This window comes from Schistocerca cancellata, chromosome 10, assembly GCF_023864275.1.
Source record: "Schistocerca cancellata isolate TAMUIC-IGC-003103 chromosome 10, iqSchCanc2.1, whole genome shotgun sequence".
NCBI lineage: Eukaryota > Metazoa > Arthropoda > Insecta > Orthoptera > Acrididae > Schistocerca > Schistocerca cancellata.
In genome coordinates, this window is record NC_064635.1 from 67,020,959 (window position 1) to 67,040,644 (window position 19,686).

A 19,686-nucleotide genomic window follows, 5' to 3' on the forward strand; every position below is an offset into this window, starting at 1 on the left:
CCTTCAAATTACTGACGGGTTGTATTTCACCATATACTGGTTCCTGTTTTATACTGTTGAACTGAACTGGATGCCCCTTCTTTCCTTTTTTATGTCCAAGATGAAAAACTCCATATCAACATTCTAAGTTGTCTTGTAACATATCTTTGTAGGTTCAGATCTTCTATACTGCAACCACTGAAGTTCGTAGCCGAGATAATGGATGTTTTAATTATTTAATTTTGGTGTTCACGCCTGCCTTCTCCAAAGCTGTTGTCGATACAAATTCTTCTCGCTGCATCTGTATTACTGTAAATGGCTTCTTTTCTTTGTGATTGGGTAATGATTTTATACCAGTCTGCCAGTGTGTAGGTAGTTTTTTCTTTAGCTTGGAGTTCCACACACCTAAAATCAGTATTGTTTGGCAGTTATAAGTGCCTCCTTACCATAAAAATATTGTGAAGACCATCCACTTGAAGTTGAAGATCTGTCACAAGTTTCAAACAGGAAAGTGCCATTTTAAAATTCCTATTTTGTCCAGCGCAGGCATCACTGTACATTATTATGTATTTTACTGTACTAGCCACTTTGTTTGTGTGTTTCACTATGCTGATGAAATATCTAGTGATCCCCTTGAAGCTATAGTTTTTTCCCGTATGTACATAAGAACTGTCAGTTCTGAGGTCGAGACAGCCAAGATAATGACGATATAAACTGCATTTATAATATGCTACTGAACATGTTAACTTTGAAAATGCTCAGGTTTTACCAAATCGAATGTAAAAGCATAAACATCTTTGGAGTTGGATTTTGGCAATTCCTTATGCAGTTTCACCTAATTTCATGCAGGTTTGGCTCTCCTTAAATGTAATTAATGTTGCACCTCTAATTGTTTTTTGTTTTACCTTCAACAACTGATATCCGCATATGGTAAACATCACATGTTGCCCATGTATCTCTTCTTGTCATATTGAAAAACTTTCTATACAAAACGTCTGGCACTGTTTTAATGTCATCTTCAAAACTTTTTTTATATAAAAATTGTACATAACTCCGATGTTCAATTCAGGATTCAAGCAATGTCTATTAGGTTTTTCTGAACGAAAATAATCTGACATGATATGGAAAACTTTTAATGTGGGAATGAATATGACTAACTGGAGCTTTAGTGGAATGTTTAGGATGACCTCTTAAATCACTATCAATGTCTTCTCTCTCATTTACCTTCTATTCAAATTGAGTCTGATTTGATTAGTCCACATAGGTAGCCATTTTCAGATTTAACATACTGGAGCCTAACGAGTCGGCAATCCAGTTAATACCAGGATCCTGAGGAAATTTGCTACAATTTACAATTTTTTAATAAATTTACTAATCCACTTACCTTCCATCCTTCCTCTTTATGAATATGTACACATTTAGCATAAAAAAATTATACAGGGATTTGTAGATACTATTCTAAAGATACTGTTTTTCAGCATTTTTATTTTTCCCCGAAGTGGACAAAATTTTCGTAAGTCGTAGGGAATGGTAGGTTATTGATTTAAAATCATCGTCAGCAGGAAATATTAAATGTTTCATTTATGAATAAAGTATTTTGTTGCAAAATGGTTTTTTTCTCAGTTTTACAAATTAGACAATTTCCCTCTGGTATGAAGTCTTTCAAAACACTCAGGAACACAAAGGCTTGTGTTACATGGCCTACAATAGTATCTGGTCTCTTTCCTCACTACCTTTTCTACAGCTTTCCCTTGTTCCCAACAGATCTTACATCTTCTAGCTGGGTTTGTTTTCTTTTCTATTGGTGGCAGTTTCTCAGGAAAATAACGTGCTATGAGTCTGTTTGCACTTGCAACTCCAGATGCGGAATGTGTGTCTTTATTTAGTTCGGCTCCTCCTTTTTAAAACAACTGTTTTGCTAATTTACAGATAAGATCAGCTAATGCACACTGTTTTGATATTTTGAATAATGTTGGCATTCACAACTGCCCTCACAGAAATATGGAAGAAAACCTTTTTCCACCATTTTAGTCTTTCGCTGAAAGGGATAGTTAACTCATCAGCTGGTCTTCTCTGTCAACACCTGTTTTAGACAAGTTGTAGTCTAGCACAACATCTGGCTTTACTAACTCAACATATCCACTCCTGGATTCTACACCATGACCTGCAAAGCAGTCATCTTATGGTGTGTTGACAACATGTGCACATCACATTGTCTTTTCATTTCAAGCAGAAAAGGTGTCCTTTGCGACGAAATGTCATTTCTTCTTTCTTTGGTTTTTGATTTTTTAGTTCTCTAGGCAAATCTATCCTGTTCATCATCACAGTTCCAACTCCCAATGTATTTCTCTCCCATAGTTCTTCAAGGGCTGCAGGAGCTGTATAAAATCTGTCCATGTATATCATATGTCCTTTTCCCAAGTAAGAGGAACATGGCCTCAGCAGCAGGGATTTGACAGATTTGTTAACATTTCCTTTTCCTCTAGTATAAACTTCAGCATTGCACATGTAACCTGTTTGAGCATCATTTACAACAAACAGTTTTATTCCACATTTCTCTGGCTTGTCTTAAAACACGGAATCCAATTCTTCCTCAAAAATGGCATATTGCTTCATCCACAGACAGATTTCGTGATGGATAAAAGACTTTTCTGCATCATTCTGTGAAAAAGCCCCAAACAGGTCTTATTTTATGCAGAGAGTCATGGCCTGGTTGTTGTTGAGGTATCCATAGCACATTATTGTTCACATGCAGCATTCTGAACACGACAAAAAATCTGTCTTGTACCATTAGGTGGGAAGCAAACGATGAAGCAAGCACAGGGTCTTCAGACCAATAATCCCTATGTCTAGGTTTCTTTACAACACACATACGTAAAATGATTGCAAAAAATTGATATACTTCATGTATCCTCACTGCTCTCCATTTCTTCCATTAAGATTTTGGTTTGCTTCTGTTCTAACAGTGAAGTTCAGAAATAGTATCTGTAGCATACATATTTGTGTCTGACTTTACTTTTAGAAACATGCTGTGATCAAAACATTGCAACAAACAGTCTAGTTCTGCTGATAACGTATCAACAGGAACCCGACTTCCACTCGTTTCTTCAAACAGAGGTAATTCAGGGAATGCATCAAAATGATACCATGCATTATGAAGGGCATGCTGTTGAACTGAATGACAAATCTGACTAATAGAAACTTGTGCATTAGCTTCTTCTTACTCACTAACACCTTTTTTATCAGCAGCTCATGTGAGTCATCATTGTCTTCTGAAAAATCGCTGATGTTGTCCAAAAGATCGTCTAGTTCTGAACCACTGTTCAAGAGTTCTTCAATCTCTAAGTTTGACAAGCAATGGCTGTTAGCAATATTCACTATTTATTTGTTTTTTACACACGGGAAGGATGTACAAAATAGCACAACACAGCAGCCGACAAAGAACAAAACAACCTTCAACAATATTCTGAGCGCATACGCAGTTCACGTAACACTGGTACCATTCACGACAGGCTGGCGTGTGCTAGCCACTAACAATGCACTTACAACAAGCCAAACACTTAGTCTCGCTGCTTACAAACATAAAACATGTATTCAAATCACAAATAAACAAATCGGAAGAACATATGACATACGTCCGTTGGATTTTATGGTTAAAACGTAGTGAACGCATCTAGTACATCAATTTGTTAAAACAGACCCTTTTCCAAAAACAATCAAAAATTCCTTATTTATTTTTGGATCAAACTGTAGTCTACAGTGGAAAATATTTTAGCAGTAACTGTTTTATCTTTTCTGGTACTGTACGCTTCACCTCAGTTCGTTTTTAGTTTCGTCTCCTCTCTTCTACCTTCTCTCTGTCATTTTCTTCCTCAGGACTGTTGTTGCTTACGTTCTTCATCAGACTCACTTTCAGATGGATGATACTCTAAAAGTAGAATCTGAGAGTTCTCCCTCTTCAGTCATGATTTCTCTAAACTTTTCTGAATTATTCATATTACCGTAAACATAAGCTCATACAAACACCAGTAACAACTGCCAAATAATGAAGCTAATGGTTTAGACAACAATAAAATAATATAAAACTTGTCTTAAAACAATCTAGACAATGTAATCATACAAAACATACATGAAAACAATTTAGACTCTATTACAATACAGAACTTGCACAAATACAGTTTTAAAACCATTAAAATAAAGCAAACATTTCCACAAAATAATAATAATAATAATACAAGAAAGGAAAACTTCCCGATTGAAAAGAAAATCTAATTTTGTTTCATGGCATTTAGGTGCAAGTCAGACTTAATGCACCTTGTCATCATACAAGCCATTCCACAGCAGAACTTGTGGTACCATCTATGATGCTATGCTATTGTGCGTACAAAGACAAATATCACTATGCCATCCAAAAGAGTGCGGTTTCTATAAGATAACATGGTTCTTAACTCATTTTCATCAAAATATTACACAATTATGCCACAATCCTCTTAACATACATACTTCGTCGCTACATTAGCAACTACAATTTAAGAATCTTTTGGGTTTTCTGGGCTTGAATTTTATGAACCTGTGTCTTGTTTTACTTGGTAATAGTTGCTGATCTATGGTTATATTTTCTCCAGAACAGCAAGAACAAATAGTTTTCCTTTAATTCCCCCCACATTTCAGATAGGAGAGAAAATTTGTTGGCTGGCAGGCTTTCAGTTCTGATTGATTTTTCATCGAAAAGGAGAAACTGAGCTCCTCTTGAAATCTGTTCTTTGGCATAACGTATACCTTTTGTACCAACATGAGCATATTCTCATTCTGGTTCCTCAAGTGACATGGTGCAATAATTGTTTTTTAGTATTTTCAAGCATTTGACTCTGTGTATTTCTTCATGAGACATGTTGTACGTTAACCGCGGACCTAGAAACGACGGAGAGGATCCGTCCCACTGCAGCTGCAGTGGTCCACAACCCCACGATGACTGCTGCAGTCCACTTCACCCCTCCACCGCCCCATACCGAACCCAGGGTTATTGTGCGGTTTGGCAACCAGTGGACCCCCCAGGGAACATCTCACACCAGACGAGTGTAGCCCCTATGTTTGCATGGTAGAGTAATGGTGGTGTACGCGAACTGAAGAACTTGTTTGCACAGCACTCGCCGACATAGTGTAGCTGAGGCAGAATAAGGGGGAACCAGCCTGCATTCGCTGAGACAGATGGAAAACCACCTAAAAACCATCCACAGACTGGCCGGCTCACCAGACCTCGATAAACGTCCGCCGGGCGGATTCGTGCCGGGGACCAGGCACTCTTTCCCGCTCCGGAATGCCGTGCGTTAGACTGGTCGGCTAACCGCGAGGGCTTCATGATACATAGAACTGCTTAGTCAAAAATAAGACAGAAAGCTCTGATCACAGAGTCATCTACTCTCCTTTAAAACATTACTAGTGAACCTGCCTCCAGAAGGTGAAAAACTGGCAATGTTCTACTCATTTGCAGAGGCATTCAACTGGGCCTGCTGTGATGGATGAGGTGAGAATTGGTGTAGATGAGTATCTGAAACCAGCTCCACTAATCTTTTCTCATTCATACCATCTTCATCTCCAGCTGTCTCTGGTACAAAATTGTTATCTGCATCAGTGAAGTCAATTTCCAACTCAACATCATAATTCTGTAAGACACACAACATTTCTTTTTCATGAAGTCCATACTGACAAGACATTCAAAAACGTCTTTCATGGGCAAAAAATGGCCCTGCCCTGAACGGCAGGATGTAAACTTCAGCAGACTGGAACATGCATATGCCAAGATACAACAATGAGCACAAACAATGAGCAGAAATAACTGCACATTTGCTGATTATTACCACTTCATTGTTGGAGTGTTTAAATGTATAGACAAGAAAAATCACAGCGGAGTAAAACTGACTCCTTCTGCTAGATGTCTAATGAAATGACCATAAAAAATAAATATTTTGTAAATTCTAATACATCATTGTAGAGAAGAGAAGAAATTTGCAGAAGTCATACGACTTCATGGATGAAGTAAAGAAAACTAAGTATGAGATTGAAGTAGGGCAGGAAATCATATTGACCCCTTCCACCATTCTAGTGTCAAACCACGCTAATTATGTTGTGGAAGTATACTGTTTCACACTACGTTATCAACTATGTTCAAATCCAGTTTCCATGTTTCCTGCTTGATATTTGTTCAAACAAGCAGTACCAACTATTTTGCATACCACTTTCATGTCCATTTCATTTCTTTGACATTGTGTCACCAATATCGCTACCTACCTGCTTCAAGGTACTTTACCAAACTCCATTACTATTTTATCATCATCATTGTCGTCATTATTGTTATGAGGTAACACCTAATTATGTCTCTCAGCTTTCAGTCAACTGGGCTCGCTTACTTAATGTAGTACATGTGTTTAACATCTCCACACTGACAAGTTTCGTAGTTATTTCTGGTCTATGACAAGTAATTATGTAATCTGATTAATGCTCTTTATGATCAGTTTTGATATGTCTGACCATTAACTGTTATGTTCAATGATAAAACAGCTGCAGTTGTTGGCCAGGTATCATTGAAGAAACAAATGTATTCCACAGCATTACTAGGCACGTCAAATGCCTTTCTTTGGTTTCGATTTTCTACTGATGAAGTTCTCTCTCTCTCTCTCTCTCTCTCTCTCTCTCTCTCTCTCTCTCTCACACACACACACACACACACACACACACACACACACACAAAGGGTATAAACAACAACAGTTTACATTATATCACAGTAATGTAGATGAAGTCCTGGCAAACAAATTGATGTAGGACGTTTACAGTCTATTAAGCCTGTAGACAGCATTAAAATAGCTACAAGAGCACCTATGCTACAACATAAGCATGCCTCAAAAGGTTTAGGGTAAACTCATTCTCGAATATTAGAAACCTGTAATTCCAATGGATGATTGTTACATCCCCCATCAGGCACCTCCCCAGGTGGTGGATAGGTGGAAGCTTCCCAAATATAGGTGCTACTAGTGAAATGAAATACCCAGGGTGGTCCACATATTAACACAGGCCTAAACCTGTTAGTGTCTATTCTGGTATCAAGCTGCAAATGGTCAGCATCTGTTTACCAAGCTGATGCAGTTGTTATAAATGTTTGTTGACCTCAACGATCAATTCTTTAACAGTTGTGATCACTAACAGAGATCACCACAACCACTGTCAACCTGAACAAAATCATGATGGAGCAACAGGAAAGATACATAACACTGCAGGCCCCAGTAAATAAACTAGGCTTTCCTGGTCGTTGGGTTCTGGGGGATGAGAAATATGATGAAAAGGAGAGAAGATTTGGAGATTCTTATAACCTCTTTACGAACATCAAACTGGCACACTCAACACAAAACGGTGGTCAAACTAGGCAAACTTAAACAGCTTATGGACATACAGAAAAAATTTCATATCAAAACCCTCACATTACAAGAGCCAACACTTACACTCAGAAAATACAGGAAATGAAAAAGGAAAACCTGCTGTCAGAAAGACAATACCTACAATGTTTGGCACAGGCTTTGTCGTACACAAATCAGTCATAGGCAACATCCTATATTTCTTTCCAATATCAGACATAATTTCCAAAATAACCTTCAAATCAAGAAATAAAAGATACACAACCATCAATGCATATGCACCAATAAACAATCACACCAGAAGGAAACTGCAAGCAGTCTAAGACTTTTGGGAAGACATGGAAGACACAACAAACAAAATACCAGGAAGACATGTTGAAACTGTATTAGAAGACTTCAATGAACAACTAGGCAATGAGAAGACATACAAGCAAATTATAGCTCAATATGCAGCACACAAACAAGAATGGGGAACATGTCATGCATCAAAATTTTAACTTAAAAAATTATGTCAACACAGTTTCAAAAGCTGAGACGAAAGTTCACAACATGAGAAAAAGCCCAAAAACATATGAGTAGAATTCCAAATAGATCAGATAACAATACCAAACAAAAATACAGGAGAAATTCTGAATGTGAGAACAAGCAAAGAATTCTTTGAGTTCAATCATTACTTGTTGCAAGTAAGGATTAGGCCAATCCCAAAAAACAGATAGATAATGCAGAACAAAATTAAAAGACAACAGCCAGAATATTTGAAGGCAAGCAAAGACAAAATTATTGAAGAAATTAATCAAAATACCACAGATACTTGGATACACCTCATAAAGGCAATTCAGAAGGCAATGCATTGGAATCAACCTCCCAGGAAAGACAAACACAGATTTTGGAATGCAACTAGTGATCAGGACACTGAACAAATAATCCAGAAATGGAATTAGTTTAGCAGTAACAGCACAACAGAAACATAGCAGAATTTCCCCCATGTCCAGAAACAATCCTCACAAGATATTAGAAGGGCATATGACAAAAGCAGACTAAATGAAATCGAAGAAGACTTTCAAAGAGAAATAACATGAGAAACTTCTACAGAGAAAATATAAATGGTTATCAGCTTCCACAGAGGCAGAGAAGATTATAGAACAACAGTACAGTCCCTGTAGAAGATGGCATTATTGACAAGATCTGGAAACTCAAAGATGAAAAAATCACAAATAAAATTCTCTTAGAAATATGGATTTGAGAAAAAATTCCACAGCAATGGAAATGCATCTTCATTCATCCACTTCACAAAAAGGGCAACACCGTAATAATTACAGAGATAACCTGCGAGTACTTCTGAAGACCACACAGATGAACAACACTGTAGTTGCATCAATAGACAAGCACACACTCTTTGACACAATAGAAGGAAATTGAAGAGGCAGAAAAATTTGGGCATTGATGAAACAGACACACACACAGATACCACATACAAAATAAAATTTACATGAGAAATATCTGAACCATTCAAGATACATACAGAGATCGGACAAGGAAATGGTCTCTTACCACTTTTATTTTTGATATGGATCCAGTACAGGTTACAGACTTGTTGGTTTCTACAACTTCTCTCTCAATTACTGGTTATGAGAGAACAACTTTCCTGTTAGCTGTATTGTTTTAACAATTTGAAGTTGATTATTTCTTCATTTCATTTCACACCTGGGATTTTACACAGTTAAAGAATGTCTGTGTTTGTTCATATTTATGTCTGAGTATTCTGGTCCTCTTATAATTACAATAATCAAAAAGACATTAATCCGTGTATATCATTATTATATGCCTTTCTCATCTTTAGGGTAGCTTAGTGCTGGGTTTAGAATGTTCACTATTTTTTAAGTTTACAGGATGCTGTCCTCTATACATGGCCCTGATACATATTTCGAATGTTACATATAACCCATTTTTGTGTGTTGTGGTCATCATGTTTATACACTAATGAAACATAAGGCCAATTCTCTTAATACACTGTTGGAAAAAAAAATTAATACACCCTTTTCGAGATTTCCAATTCACTCAATATTTATTGCTGCAACAGTGCATCTGGAGTACATGAAATGATTACATATACAGATCAACAGCACAAGCAGTTCTGAGATATCAAGTATCGACCCCACACTGAAACACCCATATTAGTATGTCTCCACAGGCAGGAATGCAGCCACAGACTCTGGCAAACACTAGATTGTACAGATGGAGAATACTGTTGTGGGATACGTTTTGCCATGCCTTCTAAACCTGTTCACATAGTTCTGAAAGAGTTGTTGGTTGTGAAGCTGCACAAGTCAATTCTCGTCCAATCATAACTTACACATGCCCATTGGAGACAGGTCTGAGGATCATGGTGGCCGGGGAAATTGCTTCATGTCTTGCAGATAACACCATGTTTCACGAGCAGAGAGAGAGAGAGAGAGAGAGAGAGAGAGAGAGAGAGAGAGAGAGAGAGAGAGAGAGTGTGTGTGTGTGTGTGTGTTTTATCCTGTTGGAACAACACATCATCTTCCTGCTGCAAGAACAGCAAAAGAATGGGTCTAACAACATTCAGCATGTACTGAGTGCCACTTAGCATCCCTCCAGAGACATCAAAGGTGAACGAGAGTTATACCTTACTGCACCTCAGACGTAAGGCCCGGGGTGGGGTCAGTGTGAGAGACATATGCGCTCTACGAGACAAGAGCTCACCAGGTCTATGCAGTATGCACAAATGACCATCACTTGCGAACAGGCAGAATCTGCTTTCATTGCTGAAGACCACTATCCCACCTTCCAAAGAGATTCTCTGATGGCACCAGTTGAGCCAAGCACGTCCGTGCGGTGGCGTGAGATAAAGACAGGCTAGAGGTTTGTGTGCCTGTAGTCCCACTGCTAATAACGGTTTCGCAACAGTTCGTGTTGAAACACCTGGGCTCACAAGCCCTTTCATCTGTTCTGTGGTAGCTGTATGATCTACCACTGCTGCTCTTACAGCATCCACTTACATATCATGGCATGAAGGTTGCAGTCATATGTACCTGACATATGATCCTCTCACTTCAATTATGGGACTATTGTTTCCATTACGTAAGTATTGTTCCACCACAAATATGGTTTATGTGTTTGTTATTTTTAACCATTTGGTTCCACTTTTATGTGGAATTCAATTTTATTTTGTCATTGCGTACATTATAACTCTCACTGTCACTGTCCATGTTTCTAGTCTACCACAGATGTTTGGTTAAGATATTCTGTCCTTTGCTTTTCTAATGATGTAAAAGTTACTTGTTACATTGGTTGTGTATTACAAGTGTACTATCTTTGATGTTACTTTGCAAATGTGGAACTTTGTGAGTGTTATGTTCATTTCATTCTCCTAAGATACATTGTCTATTTCATGTACAGGTTATGATAGTCTGGTTGGCTTCATTGTGACAACCTATATGTATCAACTTAAAACGAAAATGGAATATGTTTTTAACTAATCTGTTTTACCTTGTAAATGTACATACATAATTTTAGACCCATCTTTTTGCTGAGTTATGACATTTTTGTATATATTGTATTTTATGATCGAAGGGGTAGATAACATATAGGATAAATGTAACAGCTGATGGTTAAAAATGCATTGTCTATAGGGCTTAACAGCTGTTGGTTCTCACCTGATGAAAAAATTAAACTTCAGAGATTCGGTTCCTATCAAGCTAAATGTGAGGTTCTCATCTTTCATACTTGTCTTTTAACGAAGCACATACTCAGCATCATCCCAGTCACCTGCTACAGTGAGCTCGGCACTAGCAAAGAGAAGTGTGCACGACGTTTCATCAAGCACAGGGACTCCCATTCCTCCACATTTGCTCTTCCAGACTTTAAGTACTTCCACCACATACATTTTAAATAGCTTCAGTGCTATAGCACAACATTCGCATAGCCCTTTTGCAAGGGGATACACTGGTGACGCTAAATTTCCTACTTTGACTGCACTCTCGCAGACTGTGTAGAACTGTTTTTATGTATACAGTTGACACACCCCTATCGTTTATACTTGTCCACAGATTGTTTTGTGGTACCATACCATAGGCCCTCTGCACATACATAAAGATGAAATGGTTCTCTACCCTCTGGAATTCTCTTCCCTGTTTTTCCTTTTGGTACAGTCTACCAATCTAGTCAATCATAAACCTTTTCTACAATAAAGAAAGTTGCACATTTTCTACTTTATCTCTCTTCTTCTCCATAAAATCATTATTCAATGCTACTGCCTTAAGTTTTCCTGTTCCTTACCCAAATTCAAGCAAGCCTTTTTCAAAACATTAGAAAATATTTGGCAATTTAACAATGGAAAGGATCATGACCCTTGTGTAATTATTCTTCTTCCTCTTCCTACCTCCCTAGGCTGAGGACTGTTTCCTTCTGCACTCCTCAGTCTACCCTGAGGTTGCCAATCCATCCTTTCTTTGGATGGCAAACATTTATTTTACCAGCTGGTGATTTATTTCTTACAATTTTCGCAATCTTTCTTTCATCCTGTTTGTGTGTTCCTTCCATTCCTGCTTTCACTAACCTAACCACTCATTAATGGAGTCCACTTTACAGCCTTTTTCTAACGCGCTCCCCTCCCCCCCCCCCCCCCCGCCCTATCTCTATCTCTGTGTGTGTGTGTGTGTGTGTGTGTGTGTGTGTGTGTGTGTGTTGCCGGTAATCCTCTGTGAAATTTTCATTTCCATGGTTTCCAAAAGTTTTGATGTTTCAGGTCTTATCTCAGCTATGTATGTCATAACTGGTGTCATTACTGTTTTGTATATTGTTGCCTTTGTATCTTTTCCTATATGTTTGTTTTTCCAAATAGTATCACTTAAAACCTACCCCCCCCCCCCCCACTTCATTTGTTTTTGCTACTTGTTCTCTAACTTCCTTTTTGATATGTCCATTAAATAATTTTTACAACCGCTTCCAGTAAGCATCTAATTGGTTCCACAGATGTGGTCATAGATTTGATTTGTCGAGTGGATATGACTACATTTGGGTTTTTGGCTGCCATGTTACATGTAAGTAAGAGTTTCTGCAGGTTTTTTTCACTGTCTGCTAAGACAACTGCATCATCAGCATAACAAATGGTTTCTATTTCTTTGTCCCCCATTCTATAGCTATCACCAGCTAATACCTTCTTTATAACTTGTCCGTGACTATATTAAAAAGTAGTGGGCTCAAAGAGCCAGCTTGCCTAATGCCATTATTAACTTCTATGCAGCTACTTAACCTGGAACCAGTTTTCACCTGGGAGTAGTTGTTGGAATAAATGCCTTCAATTGTTTTTATTATGCTGGAAGGAAACCCCCAATTATAGAGTAGGTTCACTACATCTGTTAATTGAATCTTATCAAAAGCCTTCTGTAAACCAATCAAACTTTGATAAGCTGCTTTGTTGTATTCAGTGGACTACTCTACAATCTGTCTGAGAATGGGTTTAAGGACTGAACTCAGTAGATTTATACCTCTTATTTGTATATGAGAATTTTAGAACTACTTCTAGATTCATTTGGAATTTTATTACCATTAACTAATTTGGCGGATTGTTCAGTTAAGAGAGATGCTCCATATTTCAGTAATTCATTAGAACATATCTTCCCCTGAAGATTCCCTCATTAGAACATATCTTCCCCTGAAGATTCCCTATCTTTTAACAGACTTAAGAGCTGCTTCTACCTCTGCATGCAAAACAGTAACATCATCGTTTACTTGTATACTGATCTCTCTCCGTTTTCTGGTAATTTTTTACCTTTATACAACTCTGTTAACCCATGGTCCCTCATTTGTGTCATTCATTTTCAAAATTTCACTTAATTATTTCCTCTAATGTTGTAAAATTCTCCAAACTTGTTTCTGCAGCCAGTGAAAGTTATAATCTAAATTACTAGAAAAGATTTCCCAGTTTTCCTGATTAAGACTATTCAATTGCGATTTTGTCTCATTACGAGTTCACCTGTAATCTTCATAGGAATCTTGTCTTTTTAGTGCTTTATATTTCAATTTTTTTCCTCTTCACAGAACCAAAATGTTTCCCTCTCTTGCTTTGGGGATCGTATATCTGATGTTCCTTGAGCTGCTGCTTCATTACTTTGACTTTCTTCCAATCCTGATCTCCGTTAACCTCTGCACTAATGGGTTTCTCTTTTATTTCTCTACTAATTGTTTCTGATATACAATTTTTGTAGATTAATTATACAGTGGCTATATTAAATTTTTCTTCTTTAAAGATTGGTTCTTTAACAATCTTGTTCCTTCCTACATGCAGTCTGTTTTTTGCCATGAGTAGGCTGTTATCACTTCCTATGTTAGCAGAGTTTGAAGTTCTAATCTACTGTATATCTACTGTATATTTATGGTGTCTTGTGTTCTGAAAAGTGTATTTATACTGCTGTTTGTAGTCACAGAATGTATTATTTATTCTCAGTTCACTGCTTGAGAATTAGATGATCATTATCTCACAATTCATTTGAAGATATCAGGCTTAAAACTTCTTGTAACTGCCCACAGAAAGCTTCTCTCTCTGTTCTAGATTTACTCGTGGTGAGCCAGTTTCAGTTTTAGTAAACCATTAATTCAGCCAAGATCTTTATGTAATTCTTCAGGCTTTCCCGGCGATCTAATGACATCTTGCGTTGTCGGGTGTTCTGCCAGATATCAGCGTCGCACTTGCAAGTACGATGCTGATATCCGGCAGAACACCCGACAATCTAAGATGTAACAAGATCTTTGTATTTCTTGTAGATAAGCAGCCCTACTCCTCCTTTAGCTCTTGTCTCCTTCTCAACTCCACTTTAAATGAATACATACTGGTCATATTCCTTCTGCCCCTTGCCTTTCCCTTTTGTGTCTTGGATACTACATACTGAGATTGTAATTGTTAAACACAATAGTTAGAACATATGGCTGTCAAAATTGTTTGTTGTAAGTGCAATTTTGATCATTTGTAATTTTCAAGCAAATACCATAAACGAAAATGTGCATGCACATACGTGCATACAAGTACAGCCACTATTTTGCCCTTCATGAGATGAAATCATCACGTTTAACAACGGATACAGTCTTTTTCTGTCTCTCTGGCAATAGTCCAAAAATTCCCTCAAATATAGCGATAGTGCTAAGTTCCTATAGTTTTAACAATTGTTACTTCTTTACATGGTGATCGCTCAAGTTTTCATAATTTCTATCAGTAGTGGTCATCCACAAGACAAGAACAATCTATGAAGTACTTTCTGTCACCAATTAAGATATTCAGAAGACATCTCTTACCTTTGCTTGGGGGCCCGGTCGCAGGACGGTGGCCGTAGTCGACGACTGTGGCCGGCTCCAGGTGGTCAATGGCAGGGACCTCAGATGCCCAACCCCCTCCACGTCCTGGGGGATGGGGAGTGTCAGGAGCCCACCCGCCCGCACGTCCAGCGGGGTGTGGGGCATCAGGTGTCCACCCACCTGCACGTCCAGGGGGTTGGGTGGCATCAGGTGCCCACCCACCTCCACGTCCAGGGGGGCCTCGAGGAGCGGAAGCGTACCTGTCGGGACCATCTGACCACTCGCTGTATTCAGTCCCATCTGCACCCCACGGAGAGGGAGAATTGAACCTGAGAGCCAAAATATTGCACTGTATATGTATACATTTCAATAAAAAGTCTAGAAGCAACTTGACACTGACACTTTATGCTGATAAATGTGTTCAGTTATTGCAATTATCAGTGAACTTCCTCAGATCACCTAATCCAGAACAGTACAGCATTATACATTTCAGTTTATGATCCACATCTCACAGTGACACAAGAATTTCATGACGTCATTAAAAGATTTCTGGAAATACTATATCAGCAATTGTTTTCTTCTTGACTTTGACAGGAGTCACATCCAAAGAATATTCTAGGTCAATAGTTACAGAGTGCTTTAGCACAGTAGATACATATTTGGGGAGAATTAGAAGAAAATTCTGACATGGCATCCTGATTTGCTCTTTTTTCCTTTTTCCCCTTTTTTTCAGTGACATTCCATCATTTCAAACAAGGTGTTCTTACATGCACCTGTCACGGAGAGCTCCTTCATGCACCTGTGCCCGATAGATACAAACCCTAGCGGCATTAATGTCGATAAGACAATTATGTTTCAGAATGCCAAAACTTTTTACTGATCTAAAATTAATTAGAATGAGTGTTCCAAACTCCTAGATCCACTTTGCTACCCATTACTGAATTAGAAACCTCCCATAAGTAGGTGCACTCAAGTAACTCTTCTATTGTCTGCTCTAGATATTAAATTCTCTGAAAGAGACAAACACATTGTAAAGCAGACTGAGTGTCACTGCTTCTTGGGACCTCTTCCCGTAACATAATGAATTCATGAACAAAATGAAATAATTGCACACATTTAAGAAAAGCACATTCATATAATAGTATAAAAGCATTCATGAAATATAGGAAGTCTTGCACAAATGAAGCATTTTTCACAACACAACATGTAAGTAATTACACAGAAGCCGTATGTCTATCAATGAGTAGTATGGGCATATTTTCCCATGCAACAACTTCACAAAAAGTGTGCTGTCCTCAAAAATATTTTTACAGAGTTTTTGTGTAAGTACCACATAAAGAAAAAGGTGTCCATTTTCTAGTCGTTCATAAAAGGATCTTTCACAGAAAAACGTAGAACAGTAAAAATAGGGCCAGGGAGGAATCATTCTACTACACTTGCCATCTCTCTCCTCCACTTATTTTTGTTCACCTCTCATCTGTATGGCAAGTTCTTTTCGACTAATGGTCAAACTCCACAATGAATTTTCACTGTACGGATAAGTATGCGCCAATTTGAAACTTTCTGGCAAATTGAAACTACATGTTTGACCAGAACTCTAACATGATACCTTTGACTTTTGCATGCAACAATCTACCTACTGAGCTATCCTAGCACAATTCACAACCCACCCTCTCAGTTTTGCTTCCACAAATAAGTCTCTTCCTCATTGCACACACAGCTGTAGAGAGAAAATTCTTTCTGGAAACAACACCTTATGCTATAGTTAATCTGTTTCTCCATACTAACCTAAATTATGGCAGCGCTAGTCCTGCTCAGCAAGCAAGAGAACTCTGAGAAGTTTGGAAGGTAGAAGAGAGGAAGTAAAATCACAATGGTGGATCATGAGCCATGCCCGGATGTCTCTGTCCATGACGGTTGAGTCTCAGTCTGGGACACAATTTTTATCTGGTAGGAAGTTTCAATGTTCTTAATGCCTGCCTCCATTCTCATTATGTCTTCTACATCTGTATTCTGCAAACCACCATGAAAAGTGAATGATATATAGGAAGTTGCAGTATATCCCTAGAGTCATCACTGAAAGCTGGCTCTTATACTTTATTAATAGACTTCCTCAGGATATTTTACATCTATCTTCAAGAGTCTTTCAGTTTTTTCCTCTTCAGTATCTCTGTGATACTCTCCCACTGATTAAACAAAACTGTGAACATTCAAGCTGCACTTCTCTGTATATGTTAAATATCTCCTGCTAGTCCTATTTGGTACGGGTCCCATGCACTTGAGCAATATTCTAGAACTGGTCACATGAGTGATTTGTAAGCAATCTCCTTTTCAGACTGAAGTCTAGTATCTGCTATACCCACGACTGAGCCTATGTTGGTCATTCCACTTCATATCCCTTGAAAGTGTTACACTCAGGCATTTGTATGAGATGGTCGATGATGATGTTGATGATGATGATTGGTTTGTGGGGCGCTCAACTGCACGGTTATCAGCACCCACACAAATTTGCAACCTCTGCTCTGTCCAATCTCACCACTTTCATGAATGATGATGAAATGATGATGACAACACAAACACCCAGTCACCTTGAGGCAGGGGAAAATCCCTGACCCCACCAGGAATCGAACCCGGGACCCTGTGCTCGGGAAGGGAGGGTTTGGGGTTGGGTTGTTTGGGGGAGGAGACCAGACAGCAAGATCATCGGTCTCATCGGATCAAGGAAGGACGGAGAAGGACGTCAGCCGTGCCCTTTCAAAGGAACCATCCCAGCATTTGCCTGGAGCGATTTACGGAAATAACAGAAAAACTAAATCAGGATGGCCAGACATGGGATTGAACCGCTGTCCTCCCGAATGCGAGTCTAGTGTGCTAGCCACTGCGCTCGGGAAGGGAGAATGCGACCACGAGATGAGTTGGTCGATTCCACAGTAACTCATTGATACTAGAGTCATAGGATAATATCTTTTTTTCATTTTGTGAAGTGCACAAATTACATTTCGGAACATTTACAGAAGTTTCCAACCTCTGCACTACTTTGAAAACTTATAAGAGACCTGACTGAATATTACACAGCTTCTTACAGATTATAAGTTATTCATTACTGATAACTGCATAACCTGCAAAAATTCTGAGCTTACTATTAATATTGTCTGTGTGGTCATTAATATACAATATAAACAGCAAGGCTCCCAACACACTTCTCTCAGGCATATCTGAAGTTACTTCTACATCTGACAATGACTAACCATCCAGGATAACATGCGTCCTCCCTACCAAAAAGTCCTCACCCATTCACAAATTTCACTTGATATCTCATATGATCCTACTTTTGACATGGCCATAAAACAATAGTACTCTTTGACCTAATCTTTCAGATACAATTTCTTTTACTCACAAGTAAGTTCTTATTTGATCGTTAGTAATCGGTGGCAATCTGGACACACAACTTGTTCATCTGTCAACCAGTCACCAACACACTGCTTTATAAGTACTATTGGCTAAAAAATTCTCTGTATACACTGAATTTTGTAATCAATCACAGCAAGGACCTGAGAATTTGAATATTTGTTCCACTTGTGTTAATATATTTTTAATGTTTTTCCACTTGTGTTATGTAACTTCCGAGGTATTGTTTACATCCGTTAATACGTGCGGCAATCAATAAATAATGCAGCACATCTTTTTTCTGAAAGCAGGTTGGTTTTATTCAGGATTCTAATAGACGATATTATTCCCACTCTTTTGGCCGCAAAACCCTATTTTTCAACATAATTTCCATTCAATGTGACAGCCTTACATCACTTTACCAGAAGGCCTTTATGTTCTCATGGTACCACTCTACTGGTTGACGTCATAGCCAATGTCTTGCTGCATCAATAACCTCCCCATCATCCACATACTGCTTCCTTCATTGGACAAACAGATGGAAGGTGCAAGATCTGGGCTGCAGGGTGTATGAGGAAAAACAGTTCTGTAAACTTCTCTCAGGTAAGCAGACTTGTGAGAGACCTAGCATCACCATGGAGAAGGATAAGTTCAACTGCATTTTTGTGGTCAGGAACATGCTGAAGCTATTTCTTCCATTTCCTGATGGTAGCAAAACAACCACTTCAGAGTCCCAGAAGACAGTCATCATGACTTAATCGGCTCAGGCAATGGCTTTGAACTTTTTCTTTCAAGGAGAGGTGGTGTTTGTCACTCCACAGGTCGCCTTCTCAATTTCAGTTTGAGGCGATGAACCCACATTTTATCGCCTTTGATGATGTTCGACAAAAAATTGTCATGATCTGTCTTATAACATGCAAGCAATTCTGCACAGATTGTCATTCATTGCGATTCATGGTCTTCTGTTAGGAACCCAGCACACACACACACACACACACACACACACACACACACACACACACACACACACCTTGAGTGCAACTGATGGACAAGTTTGTCAGCACTACCGACAGATATGTCCAGTCGTGCACCAAGATTTTGCTTTTGTTCACTGCCCATCTCAGTAGACATTCTGCAAGCATCTATGAATATCTACGATGCTAGCTCTGCTTAGAACACACCTCCATTACAGATACCATTTTACAAGCTACGTATAGTGCCACCATGTCTCAGAACTTCATGAAACTATAGGGGCTAAAACAGGAATATTCCATGACATCCCACAACAAATACCGCATTTTTTCAGCCGAAACCAGAGGGGAAAAAGACGTGTTGCTTTAATTATTGAATGCCCTTGCAGTAGTGTTTTCAAAGTCCATCCAACAATTTCAAATATTCCATTACAGTGACATTCATAACTAGACCCCATTTTCAACATTCATCCAGTGGTTATATATGACATAATTCTGATCATCTTTGTTGAAGGTGATCACAACATGATCGTACAGGTAATTATCATTGATTTCGATACTTGTACAGGATCCTTCCTGTTCCTTGAACCAAAATTGTATACCATCTTTAACAGTTTTCAGCTTGGTAACA

At 38.5% G+C, this 19,686-nt stretch overlaps 1 protein-coding gene across 12 annotated transcripts in view; it reads right to left on the reverse strand.

Moving 5' to 3' along the window:
* LOC126106316 (YLP motif-containing protein 1-like) overlaps window positions 1–19,686 on the reverse strand; it is a 432,507-nt gene that overhangs the window by 228,650 nt on the left and 184,171 nt on the right. For all 12 annotated transcript variants that reach the window (XR_007523332.1, XR_007523330.1, XR_007523331.1 and 9 more), the window contains one exon: window positions 14,698–15,026. Coding sequence is in view for 9 of the 12 variants with exons in the window: in XM_049912551.1 (XP_049768508.1) it covers window positions 14,698–15,026 (329 nt within the window). In the remaining 3 variants the exon portion in view is untranslated. The remainder of the gene's footprint in view (window positions 1–14,697; window positions 15,027–19,686) is intronic.